This window comes from Dasypus novemcinctus, chromosome 18, assembly GCF_030445035.2.
Source record: "Dasypus novemcinctus isolate mDasNov1 chromosome 18, mDasNov1.1.hap2, whole genome shotgun sequence".
Classification (NCBI taxonomy): domain Eukaryota; kingdom Metazoa; phylum Chordata; class Mammalia; order Cingulata; family Dasypodidae; genus Dasypus; species Dasypus novemcinctus.
Window position 1 is genome coordinate 14852400 of NC_080690.1, and position 13986 is coordinate 14866385.

The 13986-nt window shown below is 40.5% G+C and overlaps 1 protein-coding gene across 17 annotated transcripts in view; it reads left to right on the forward strand.

Moving 5' to 3' along the window:
* The window catches only part of WDR59 (WD repeat domain 59), a 118002-nt gene that overhangs the window by 13762 nt on the left and 90254 nt on the right, over window positions 1–13986 (forward strand). For 13 of the 17 annotated variants that reach the window (XM_058279712.2, XM_071209065.1, XM_071209064.1 and 10 more), the window contains one exon: window positions 9503–9552. In XM_058279712.2, coding sequence (XP_058135695.1) covers window positions 9503–9552 — 50 coding nt within the window. Of the gene's footprint in view, window positions 1–8393; window positions 8572–9502; window positions 9553–13986 lie in introns of all 17 variants that reach the window. The other 4 variants (XM_071209074.1, XM_071209067.1, XM_071209068.1 and 1 more) reach the window with 1 other exon arrangement.

Below are 13986 nucleotides of genomic sequence, written 5' to 3' on the forward strand. Positions count from 1 at the left end.
CACCCTACACCAGTAACCTTCCCCTGCCATATTTGCCAAAAGAACAGTCCCACCATTGTAGTTTTAACCACAGACCTGAAAATCCCCAGAGTTCACCTCTTCCTTCCAGGTTTTTAAGGTTCATTCATGTTGTAACATGTTGTAGCAGTTTGATATTATTGATGAGTTCCAAAAAAAAAATTGGATTATGTTTGTAAACTGATCTCTGGGCATATTAGATTATATTGGATTCAGAGGTTTACTTGATTAAGTAATCAGGTAAACCTCTTGTGCCAGTAGGATGTTAAGTCCCCACCCCTGGTGGTTGGGGACTCACCCATAAAAGGCATGGCAAAGGAGAGTTAAGGGTGTTTGATGTTGGAGTTTTGATGTTGAAGTTTGGTACTGAAGCTGTAAAGTAGAGCCCCGGGAAATAGAGGAACCCTAAGTCTGGAAAGAGACAAGACCTGGGAAGAGAGGAACGTAGGAAACCTGAACCCTCGCAAATGTTGGCAGCCATCTTGCTCCAACATGTGAAAATAGATGTTGATGAGGGAAGTAACTTATGCTTTATGGCCTGGTATCTGTAAGCTCCTACCCCAAATAAATACCCTTTATAAAAACCAACTAATTTCTGGTGTTTTGCATCAGCATCCCTTTGGCTGACTATTACATATGTGTTGGCATTTCATTTCATTTTATTTTTATTTTTATTTATTTCTCTCCCCTTCTCCCCCCCGCACCCCAGTTGTCTGCTCTCTGTGTCCATTCACTGTGTGTTCTTCCGTGACCGCTTCTATCCTTATCAGAGGCACCGGGAACCTGTGTTTCTTTTTGTTGCTTCATCTTGCTGTGTCAGCTCTCCGTGTGTGTAGCACCATTCCTGGGCAGGCTGCACTTTCTTTTGCGGTGGGCGGCTCTCCTTACAGGTGGCACTCTTTGAGTGTGGGGCTCCTCTACACGGGGGACACCCCTGCGTGGCACGGGACTCCTTATGTGCATCAGCACTGCGCATGGGCCAGCTCCACATGGGTCGAGGAGACACAGGGTTTGAACCATGGACCATAGGTGGACACCCTATCCATTGGGCCAAGTCTTTTTCCCACTTCATTCCTTGTTATTGCTGAATAATATTCCATTATATGGTTATACCACATTTTACTTCTCTTTATCAAATTATGGGCATTTAGGTTTGTCTTAGTTTTCCACATGGTTGCTGATTTAAAGTACTCAGAAATGGGCTGCCTTTTATAATGGGAAATTTATTTGGGTAGAAGCATACAGTTCCAAGGATGTGAAATGTCCAAATCAAGGCACTATCAGAGATACTTTCTCACCAAAGTCAGCTACTGTTGGTCCTAGTGTCCTGCCATATGGTGAAGATGGCTGCCAATCTCTGCCTTCCCTCCCAGAATCTACTGTCTCCTGGGCCTCAGCTGTGGGCAACCAGGCATAGGGCTTGTTCCTTTCCGGGCCTCCTCTCTTAGTTTTGGCTGTCTGCTTTCTTCCTGAGTTCAGCTATGCGCTATCATGTATCTGGCTCTTCCCTCCCTGGGCCTCGGCTCATTGTGCCTCTCGGGGCTTCTCTGTTTTCCTGCAGTCCTCTCTCTCAGATGGCAGGATCAATATAATATGGCGCCTCTCTTTTCTTTTGTGTGTTTCTCTCTGTATCTCTATTTATATGAGACCCAGGAAGAGACCCAAGCTGACTCACGCCTCACTGATGTAGTCCAATCAAAAGGCCCTACAACTGAAGATGGACTGTGGTTAATGGTACAAATATGAGTGTACTCTCATGAACTATAACAAATGTACAAGACTAATACATAGTTTTAATAATAGAGGGTGTATGGGAAAAATATACCAAGCGTACACTGTGGACCATAGTGGTGATGATCTTATTATGTTCTTTCATAATCTGTCAAATCTTCCACAATAAGGTATGGTGTTGGTGGAGGGGTGATAGAATTCTGCACATTGTGCATGATTGTTTTATAAGCTCACAAGTTCTCTAATTAAAAAAAAATGTAAAGAAAGACCCTGTATTCACAGGAATGGATTAGTTCAAAACCATTTTTTTTTTATATTCATAAAATGGTACAGTAGTATCCCACTTTTTTTTTTAAGATTTATTTTATTTCTTTTTCCTCACCCACCCCACTTGTTTGTACTTGCTGTCTGCTCTCTCTGTCCATTTGTTGTGCTTTATATCTGCTCACCTTCTCCTTAGGTGGCACTGGGAACCAAACCTGGGAGAGAGGCACTCAATCTCTTGAGCCACCTCCACTCCCTGCATTATTTTGTCTCTCATTGTTTCTTCTTTGTGCCTCCTCATTGTGTCATCTTGCTGTATCACCTTGTTGCGTTAGCTCGCTGCCCCAGCCTGTCAGGTTGCTGTTTTGATCGTCTTCTCTATGAGGTACTTGGAACTGAACCTGGGACCTCCTGTGTGGTAGGCAGGCACCCAAATGCTTGAGTCACATTTGCTTCCCCCCACTTTTTTGCTACTATAAATAATGATGCTATGAACAAGTTTTTGTGTAGCATAAGCCTTTAAGACCTATAATGTCTATAATAGCTAATATAATATTTATTGGGTTCACATTATGTAACAGGCATTGTACTAAGTGAATTGATTTTCACCCTCAAGGAAACTGTAGACTAATTGAGGAGATGTAAGACTAAAATCATTATTGTAAAGTATAAGAGGTACAATAAGTTAAGCCTTGGTTACTGTGACAGCATATGGGGAAGCACAGCTAACTCTTGCTAGGTGTGTGTGTGTGTGAGGGGATGGTGTATTAGTCAGTCAAAGGGGTACTGATACAAAATACCAGAAATTGGTTGGTCTTTATAAAGGGTATTTATTTGGGGTAGGAGCTTACAGTTACCCAGCATAAAGCATAAGTTACTTCCCTCACCAAAGTCTATTTTCACATGTTGGAGCAAGATGGCTGCCGATGTCTGTGAGGGTACAGGCTTCCTGGGTTCCTCCTTTCCTCAGGCTTCTTTTTCCTGGGCTCAGGTTTCTCTCTTCCTAAGGCTTGCTTCTGTTTCCTCTATGAGCTTACTTTCTGGGGTCCAGCTTAAGGCTTCAGCATCAAAATCCAACATCATAATCCCTCAACTCTGTTCTCTGCCATGCCTTTAATCTGTGAGTCCCCATCCACTAAGGGGTAGGCACTCAACACCCTAATCATAACTCAATCGTGCCAGGTTTGGATCAGATTACAAACATAATCCAGTATCTATTTTTGGAATTCATAACCATATCAAACTGCTACACATGGTTCAAAAAAGTTTCTTAGAAAAGCTTGAACTGCATCTAGAGGAACAAGAAAGAATTATCAGCTGACGAGTAGAGAGAGGTTTTTTCCAGGCAGAGGAAGGTGTGAAGGACCAAAGGTGAGAGAGAGTGTGACTGAGTGGACTGCGAGGAATTCATTATAAAGAATTCATTATGGCTGGAGTTTTGGGATGTGATTGGGAGTTGGGAAACACAAGGTAGGCTGTAGAGGTGAGCAGAAGAGTGATCTTTTTTTTTTTCTCATGTAAATTTTTTTTGTCTTTATTTACTTTAGAAGAGTGATCTTAAGGGACTTCAGTGCCATGCTCAGGATGTTGTACTTTATCTGTGGACATTGGGGAGCCTCTAAAGGAGCTTAAGCCAGCAAGCAGCATAACCAGACTATTGTTCAGCAATACCACTGAGAGGGAAAGGGAGCAAGGCAGGGCATGGGCTGGTGTACTAGTCCAGCTGAGAACTGATGAAGGCCTGAAACGAGGCAGAGGAGAGAAAGAAATGGATTGATAAGGAAGAGACCAAGAAGGAGGAGGGTTCAATGTTAGGAGGAGTCCCAGGAAAGAGTCTTGTTACAGAAACCTAGGGTTTTAAGGTTTGATCATTAGTGCAGATGCTATGGAGAGATCAAGTAAAATAACTACTAAAAATTGCCATTGATTTTTAACAACAAAAGGTCAGTGGTAACGTTTGCTCAGTTGTTTTTAATTTTTTTACACTTGAGAGGTGGTAGAAGTGGATATTGAATTGAGTGCTGACTACAAAGGGCACGTATACCCATTTTACTGCACCAGACTACCCCTGTGTTATCCTGGAGGGCCTTGGATGGTCGCAGAAATGGCAGGTAGAATCCTTCTTGCTTTTGTTGAAATGTGGCCTGTTTCTTTGAATTGGTGAAACCAAATGTTTAAGGTCACAACTGTCTTTGGGGGTTGGCTCTTCAAGAATTTATTTTTAAACTAGGATAACAGCAATTTGTGTATGGAAGCTTATAGAATCTTAAAGGAATAGATATACTTTTTAAGCCATCAGTTAACCTGCCTTTTCCAAATTAATTATGTTTTTTCCCCCAGCCCAATAAGAATCAAACTTCACTGTCAATGCTATGGTAGTCTTATTTTTAAAGGACATATGATTCCTATCTTATTCATGTCACAAGAGCTACCATCCTCACTGTGGTTGAAGGAACAAGGGCTGTTAAGAACTTTATTCTCTTCAGTTTGAAGATATCTCTTTTGACAGGGAGCAGTTCTGAACAGTAAGTTTGTTTTCCCACAGGTGGGAGAGGGCTTTTCAGTATGGAAAAACAAAGGTTGAAAGAGGAGATGGTTGAAATTTTTCATTATAAAGTGTGGGTAAGATACACGAAATTTCTTTCATCAGATTTCCCTATTCTAGTTAGAATAGTTTCACACAGTAGGCAGTAAACTATCAAAGTTTATTCTAGGAGGTATTAAATAAGCTCTTGAATTGTGTGTCTCTCACCCCCACAATATTTTGAATTCTTAACACTTGACCTTAGAAGATGTCATTAGTTAAAATAAGGTCCTACTGGAATAGGGTGGGCCCTTAATCCAGTTTGACTGAAGTCCTTACAAGAAGAGGAGAAAAGACACAGAGACAGATGCAGGCAGAAGTTGGCAAAATGAAGATGGAAGCAGAAATTGGAGTCATGTTGCTACAAGCCTTGGAATGCCAAGGACTGCCAATCGTCACTGTTGTTGGGCAGAAACAAAGAAGGATTTCTCTCTTAGAGCCTTCAGAGAAAGCATAGCCGTATCGACACCTTGATTTCAGACTTCTAGCCTCCAGAACTGTGAGAGAATAGCTTTCTGTTGTTTTAAGCCACCCTGGTTTTCATGATTTGTTATGGCAGGCCTAGGAATCTAATATAGAAACTAAGGAACTTTAGAAATATAGATACTGTTATGGATCATAAATTATCAAGGGAAACAACTGAAAAAAACTTTGAGATGGTTGTCAAATTGTTTGAGATGCTTGCCAAATTATTAGCTGGAAAGCCCCTGATTTTGCCTTGTTTCTGACCTACAAAGCATCTCTTTAGAAGCTGTGGCAGAAATGAAATAGACATGCCCTGCAGGGGCTTACCTGGGAGAAGGTAAATATGTATAGAAACAACTACTGCAAAGCAAGTTACGGCAAATCCTGTGACAGTGGAGCAGTGACAGTGCTGTCAGAGAAGTCCCTTGGAGGACTCTGAGAAAGCTTCTTAAGTCTTGGGACTTAAAAGATAAGTAGAATTTGAACAGCAGATTAGGAGAGAGGAACTTTGCAGGCAGTGGGAAGAGCTTTAGCATTTCTCCAGAACTGAGAGACTTGCTGACCTTTCCTGAGAAAGTTGAGTGCTGCAGATTAGTGTGGCTTGAGCAGGTGGAGGGCGAAGGTTAAAGATGAGTGTCCTGTAAGCATGTAATTTGGTGGGGTTTTAAAGGCTGAGGATTTTCCACTTTATTCTAATTCATAGTGAAAAACCAACAAAGGTTTAGAGCAATGAATTGATATAATCAGAGTTTTGTTTTCAGAAGGTTTTGTGGTAGGTAGGATGGAAAACGGAGAAAGAAAGCTGAAGAGACCATTTTGAGGTTGTTGCTGTAGACCAGGCCATTGGCATGGAGGGCTTAGGCCAGGATGGGAGGAAGGAGGAGAGAGGGGGCCTGACCTGGAATGCCTTTGGACAAAAGTATGATTTTATTATAAAATAATGTAATAAGATAAATAGTGCAAAAATGTAAGCTCATTTAGAGGAATAAAATAAAACTTAAATATTTTTATATATGTTCTTCAGTGTTTTTCTTAGGCGAATAAGTATTAAGTTCAAAGTTAAGTCCATGGTGAGGAATAAGATACCTCTTTACTTTAAGCTCTTTGATTGGCAGCAAGCCTGCTCCTGTGGGCTGGTGAGAAATCCTATCATTATGGTTACCTGTTCTTTCTTGAAGTAGGATGATACAAAGAATCCCATGGTTCTATTTTCTTTTTTCCCTTAAACTTTTTATTTTGAAATAATGTCAGGACAGTTGCAAAATTAATACAAAACCCATGTAGAGATGTCTACTCAGATATCCCAGTCTTCTGACATTTTACCACATTTGCTATACCATTCCATATCTATATATTTGTCTATCATCTATCTACTAAACATTTAAGAGTAGATTATGTACATCATGGTCCTTGATCACTTAATACTTCCATGTATATTTCCTAAGAACAAGGATATTCACTTATATATAACCACCTTAAGTACTGTTATCAGGTTCAAGAAATTTAACATAGATAATAAAGCTTACAGTCTATATTCCAAATTTTTCATATGTCCCAGTAATGTCCCTTTGGGCATTTCCTCTTCCATTATTAGATCCAGTCCAGGCATTGTGTATTGAATTTAATGGTCATTGCCTTTTAGCCTCTCTCTCTCTTTTATTGATTGAGGAAGCATCCGTACAACGTAAACTTTCCCATCTCACCCATTCCAAAGCATACCATTTAATGGGATTAATCGCAGTCACGATGTTGCACTACCTTCATCACCATCCATTACCAGAACTTTTCCAATACCCCAAACAAAAACCCTATACTCATTATGCATTAATTCCTCCTTCTTCCCACCCCAATTACCTATACTCTACTTACTGTCTCAGTGTGTTTGCATATTCTAGCTGTTTCATATAAGTGGAATCATGCAAATTCTGTCCTTTTGTGTCTGACTTACTTTACTCAAAATGATGTCTTCAGGGTTCATCCATGTAGTGGCATGTACCAGAACTTCATTTCTTTTTAAGGGTCTGTAATATTCCATTGTATGACTGTGCCACATTTTGAATTTATCCATTCATCTGCTGGTGAACATTAGGTTGCTTCCATCTTTCGGCTGTCATATGGTTCTTAACTTTATATCCAGACTTAGCATTTCTCAGCCATTTCCCCATCTGGTCCCTGAGGATAGTGAGGCCTGGATTGTAGATTCCAGTCCCCAAGGGAGGGCCAAATTTACTCAAGTCAGGCTGTTCTCACTTCTTCAGCTCAAAGCATTTCCCTTTCTCTGTATCCTCTTTGGGCTACCTTATAAACACAATGTTGACCTCTGTTTTCTGGAGTAGGGATGTGGCAAGATCAGTTAGATTTTTTTTCCCTTTTCTTAAGTAACTTCTCCTGATGCAGTGAGGTGTGATACTCTATTTGCAGTTTGGCTTCTGCATTTTTTCGTGTAATTTTTTAATACTTCCAGAATATTCCATGGTATAGATATGCATAATTTACTTGCAGATAACATTAAATAAGCAGCTCTGTGCATAAAATTTTTGCTGTATTTTGGATAGATTTTGGAGGTGGAATTACTGAGTCAAAGGGCATGACTTTTTTTTTTTTTTTTTTTTGGCTATTGTTGGATCACCTTTTGTAAGTTTTCTGTCACGGTATACCACAAACTAACAGCTTAAACAACATTCACTTATTAACTCACAGTGGTGTAGGTCAGAAGTCCAGGCACTGCATGGCTGGGTTCTCTTTTTGTTCAGTGTCTTACAGGTTGAAATCGCGGCATCAGTTGGCTGTGTTCTTATCTGGAGGCTTGACTGAGGAACAGTCTGCTTCCAAACTCATTCAGATGTCAGCACAATCCAGGTCCTGATGGTTGAAGGACTGAGGTCCCTGTTTTCTAACTGGTTGTCATTTTGGGGTCACTCTCAGCTTCCAGAGGCCACCCACTCTGAGATCCTTACCATGTGGTCCCCTCCATCTTCACAGCATCAGCAACCGAGAATCTCCCTGGTGTTGAATCCTCATACTTTGAATCTCTGACTTCCTCTGCCTCTGAAATTTAGACCTAGATGTAAAGGGCTTGTGTGATTAGTTCTCTCTATCTTAAAACCAGCTGATTTGGGAACTTAGTTACATTTATAAAATTCCTTCGCAGCAGAACCTGAATTAATGTTTGATTGAATAACTCCAGAGGATGTATGTCAACCAAGGACCCAGAATCTTGGGGGCCACCGTGGGATTCTATCTACCACACAGCCTCTAGAAAGATTGTATCGCCCTTGGTTAGAGGTACTGTGTTGCCCTCTTTCATAATATTAATCTCTGAATTGCACAGGAGAAGTTCTGGAAGTGACACCTCATTTCGCTGCCTGCCTTTACAGCTGGGCTTTTCTCTGCTCATGACTCTCGCAGAATGGAAGATGCATATTAATCACTTTTCAGCCTCCAGTGATAGCACTCTGGCTTCTTGTCTGCAGTCTTACCCATGACATGCTCCTTGAGGATATAAAAATGTGAGAAACACATTAAATAAAACCAGTGGGGGTGAGGGAGGGAGGTTCTGTTTACCACTTGTGACTGTGGGAGAATATGCAAAATGGATTCTTTTTTCGTCTTTTGGAAAGACTCAGAGCATTTAATAACCAAACAGTGACATTCATTGCTTGATGGTAATGCCAGGGGCATGTAGCGGAATTTGAGCTTGTTCAAATAAAAGAATTTGGGCCTGTAATTGCCATAATTAAAATCAACCTTGTACTTTAACCTGAATGCAGATTCATTTGACCCTGTGTTATCTTTTGGGAATTGGACATTGGACCCTGAAAAGGTGGTGCTCCCTTGGAATTGGGAGACCTGGGAAATGGAAATCAGTAAAATGTGCTAAAAATTTCAGATTGAATGTGAACTGGGCATCTCAATAACAAGAATATGAGCTTAGATGCAGTGGAGATGATATTTGATTATTACCAGCTGCCATTTGGCTTGGAGGAGGAGTCCGTGCCCTGTGGAAAGTCATGGATGTGATGTTTGTGTGTGTGTTTGGGACAGGGGGCTGGGAAAGGGAGGAGGGGGGATGTACCAGGCTAGGTTTTTCTTGGAAGAGACTCTGCATAGTACCTACTGTTTGCTGTGAGCTAGTCAGATTCCACAAGGGCTCCGGGACCTCTGCCTTCTCAATTTAGAATGTTCCAACTTGATTGTGTGTAGTCCTGTTGTGTATTTGGGGTAATATAATAGCTGGCTTATTGTGAACCATGAATGTGAGATTTAGATGGGAAGCTAGAAGAGGCTGAAAGTTGAAAGTATCCATTGAAGAAGCCTGGTGATTGTTGCTGGCTGAGAACTACCTGGGAGATAGGAAGAGGAAGAGTCAAAGGTGACTTCCTCTCTTCTCTAACTGGGCTTGGCTTGCTTGCAGAACTGAATCTCTGTTTTCTCTAACAGGCAACTGCCATGTCTGTGGACTGTCTTGGGCAGTATGCAGTGCTTTCTGGGTAAGTGAGCTTTCAGAGTTCATCTGCTACAATTTCTGGGAACAAGTTGTAAATCAGATTTCTGGGAAAATGGAAAATATGTTTATATTTAATGATTACAATCATAGGTTTAGTTCAGATATCCTCATGATTTCAGGAATACTTATAGGAGTTATTTGTTCAAATCCTTTGAACCATTTCAGTGACTTTAGTATGATCTTGAAATTGTGATTTTCTATTTATTGCACAGACTTTTCAGACAGGTACAGTCTGGTATGGTGTAACATACAGTTACTGGATTGAGGGCATCTGGGGTCTAATTAGCAGTGCCATTGATTATGAGCCTCTGGACATTTATTCAGTTGACCTTAGACTTGATTTTCTCAGGAAGGAATTTATTTCATCATGAAGGAATTGAACTATGTGTATGCCCCCTGCTCAAATCTTTTAAGATTCTGGTGCTTAAAGGCCACGTTTGCAATTTGCTGATGGCTCTAACATTGCACAAGTTTGATGAAATGTAATGGCCAGGTCCCTCCTTCCCTTGCATATTGCTCTAGATTAGAGCCCATTAACAGACTTACTGAGAACTCTGCAATTATGCCCTCCCTCTTCAGCTGTATTTTTATTAACTTAGTTGTTTATGAACCATTTACAAATCAATGAAGGAATTTTCTTTTCCATTAATTTCATTGTCTTATTTTTAAAATACAGTTTTAATTTACCTTTAAAAAAACACAGGTACATGGTAAACATCTAAATAGTTCAGAAGGGTATACAATGAAAAGTTTCTCTTCTATCCTTGGCCATTTTGTTTCTATTTCTTGTGTTATGCTGGGAACATGGAGAAAAATTAGTATGTGTCTTTTCTACCTCTAGCTCCCAAGTCACTTTTTTTTTAAGAATTTTTATTATATTACCTGCCCTCCTGTTGTTCTTTTGGCCTTGCTGTCTGCTCTCTGTGTCCATTTGATGTGTGTTCTTCTTTTCTTGTCTTTTTCTTTTTATCTTTCTCTTTAGGAGGTGCTGGGAACTGATCCCAGTACCTCCAGTGTGGGAGAGAGGCACTCAATTCATTGAGCTACCTCGTCTTCCTGGTCTGCTGTGTCCCTCACTGTCTTTCCTCTGTGTCTCCCTTTGTTGTGTCATCTTGCTGCACTAGCTCTCTGCAGCACGGGCTGCCATCTCTCTGCAGTGCAGGCTAGCTTGCCTTCACTAGAAGGCCCAGGAATTGAACCTGGGGCTTCTCATATGGTAGGTGGGAGCCCAGTCACTTGAGCTACATTTGCTTCCCCCAACTCACTTTTTTAAAGCATTTTTTTTTTCAAATTAAGGAAATACTTGTTCATAGTTTAAGAAGTCAAGTAGTATTTCAAGACTTATATTATAAAATGGCAGTCTCCTACCATTCTTTAAATTCTGAGCTGTTTCATTTGGATTACCTTCATTTTTCTGAATAGTTTATGTGTACTGCTATATTTTGACCTACCCATTTTAGATATTATAAACTTTCTACAATGGAAGATGATTTAGCACTTTTACTTCACCTATGGATCTCTTACACACACAACTGACCTTCTGCCTCTTTCCAACATAGTTATACAACAATTGTTCAGTTGGGTTGAATAGTATTTGAGGTTCTTTCTATCAGAATTATTGTTGAGAGGCCCTATTCCTGATTTTGGACTCTGTAAGTGACCTATTTTTCTTTTTGAAAGCTTTAGAAATCTTTCTACCTCTAGTGTGTGTAAAATTTTCACCATGACTACTTTTGTATGTGCCTTCCTTCCTTCCTTCCTTCCTCCCTTCCTCCCTCCCTCCCTCCCTCCTTCCCTCCCTCTCTCCCTCCCTCCTTCCCTCCCTCCCTCCCTTCCTCCCTGCCTTTCTTTTTTTTTTTTTACGTTATTACTGGTTTTGTTTATACAATTAGAGGGATAAAATAACCTGGCATCATGTAACCTTATTAACGACCCATAAAATACTCTCAGGTACCTTGTAGTAATGCTGGTTCAGTCATTAGGCTTTCCAGCATTGATTGTGTGTGATAGCATTCTTACTATTCTAGGAGAGAATAGAATTATGTAACTGGAAATCACATAAGTGTTGATATTTTGGTGTGTTCTTAGATACGTATTCACCTGTGTTATTTTTCAGCATGAGCTCAGAGCGCTCCATTTCATTTTTAAAATTTTGAAATATTTGCAGTAAAGTATATGTAGTGCCCTAGACTTAAGTGAGCAGCTCAAATAAATTTTACAAATATATGCACACATCCATGTAACCACCATTCAGATTAAGATACAGAATGTTTTTTACCATAATGGAAGGCCCTTTCAGTCTAGAAATCTATGTCTTTTAGTTTGGAGAAGTTTTCTTGCATTATGTTTTTGATAATTTCCTCCCCTCTACTTTTTCTTCTCATTCTATCTGGAACTTCTATTGGTTGATGGTGGATGTCCTGCATGGATTCTCTTCTGATGTTTTGTTTTGTTTTGTATTCTGAAAGTTTCTGTCAACTTAATTTCTAACTCTTCTATCAGATTTTTCATTTCAAATACTATTTCAATTTGCAGGAGCTCTTTCTTGTTCTCTGTTCTTTACCTATTTACCTTGTCTTCTCTTACTTCTCTGAGAATACTAATGATCATCTTTTCTCTCCTCTTCATTGTTCCTGTTTCCTTTGTGTTCCCGTTTTCCTTTTGATTGTGTTGGTTTCTATCTTTCAGGTGTCCTCCAGTAAGTGGTGATCGTTGGTCTCTGTTAGTATTAAAGACTGATTGTAATCTCTGTATATGTGAGTAATACTGGGGATCACTATAGGCGGATCAGGTAGGAACCAGCCCCTTTTGTTGGGGTATGCTCAAATGACATTATCTCTAGGGCTTTGTTGTCGTTGTTATTTTATTTTTGTTAGCTTGCTTTTGTGTTTTTCTTGGCCTGGTCATTTTCTCCTGAAAAGAATTTTCCAACTTCTGCCTGTAGAATAAAAGCCTAGCACTGTGATCACTTAGCAAGGGAAGAGGTTCAAGTGTTTCACATTTCACTTCATGTCCTCTGTTTGACTTTTGTCTCAGGCCTGGATTAGTCCCAGGCCTGGATTCTTTGGATTATTTTCTCTAGAGTATAATAGCACCTGCTCTTCCCCTGGGGTGGGGAGACATGGTCACCTGCTGTGTGGGGTAGATATAAAACACTCTCCTTTTTTTTTTTTTTTTTGAAACTGGACTGGACATTTATTAATCAAAAGGGAGTGGAGGTGTGACATACCCTGCAGCACACCAGCAATCTATGTCTTAGAATGTGTACTCTCTTCTTTTTTTTTTTTTTTTATTTGAGTTTCTTTTCTTTTTTTTTTTTTTTTTTAATTTTTTTATTTTTTATTGACTTTGTAATAATATTACATTAAAAATATATATGTGAGGTCCCATTCAACCCCACCCCCCACCCCCCCTCTCCCCCCCCCCAACAACACTCGTTCCCATCATCATGACACATCCACTGGACTCGGTAAGTACATCTCTGGGCACCTCTGCACCTCATATACATTGGTTCACATCATGGCCCATACTCTCCTCTATTCCATCAAGTGGGCCCTGTGAGGATTTACAACGTCCGGTGATTACCTCTTAAGCACCATCCAGGGCAGCTCCACGTCCCGAAGACGCCTCCACCTCTCATCTCTTCCTGCCTTTCCCCACACCCTTTGTCCATTATGTCCACTTTTCCCAATCCAATGCCACCTCTTCTATGTGGACATTGGATTGGTTGTGTCCATTGCACCTCTATGTCAAGAGGAGGGTCAGATTCCACCTGGATGCTGGATGCAATCCTCCCATTTTCAGTTGTAATCACTCTAGGCTCCATGGTGTGGTGGTTGTCCTTCTTCAACTCCATCTTAGCTGAGTGTGGTAAGTCCAATAAATCAGATTGTAGGTGCTGGAGTCTGTTGAGGCTCAGGATCTGGCTATCACATTGTCAGTCCAGAGATTCAAATCCCCTAAATATATCTTAAACCCCAACATTAACTGCACCTCCAGCACATTAGCATGAAAGTCTTATGAAGGGAGATCCCATCTGAGTCCAGATTCATCACACATAAACACCATTTCCAAAGAGGGGCCATCTGCCCTGGTAGTTAACCCCATCGGCCATGACCATAACTCCCATGGGTCTCTTTAGCCCTCAAAGGAACCAATATCTGGGGGTTGTATCTGCTTTATCTGTCTCTCTGACTCTGCTCAGTTGTGCATGAGGGCAAACCTTCTGCCAGCCTCCAGACTCTTTTTTAGAAACTCGTAGCCATATAAACTCATTTCTCCTTTCCATTTCCCCCTTACTTTAGGTCAAACAGCATTTTAAAGTCATGGTATTTTATGTAGACATGGATATTCTGCTGATCCGCATTGAACCTTCCGTATAAGGTCATTTTCCAGTTGCATCATCAGTTGGTAGTTG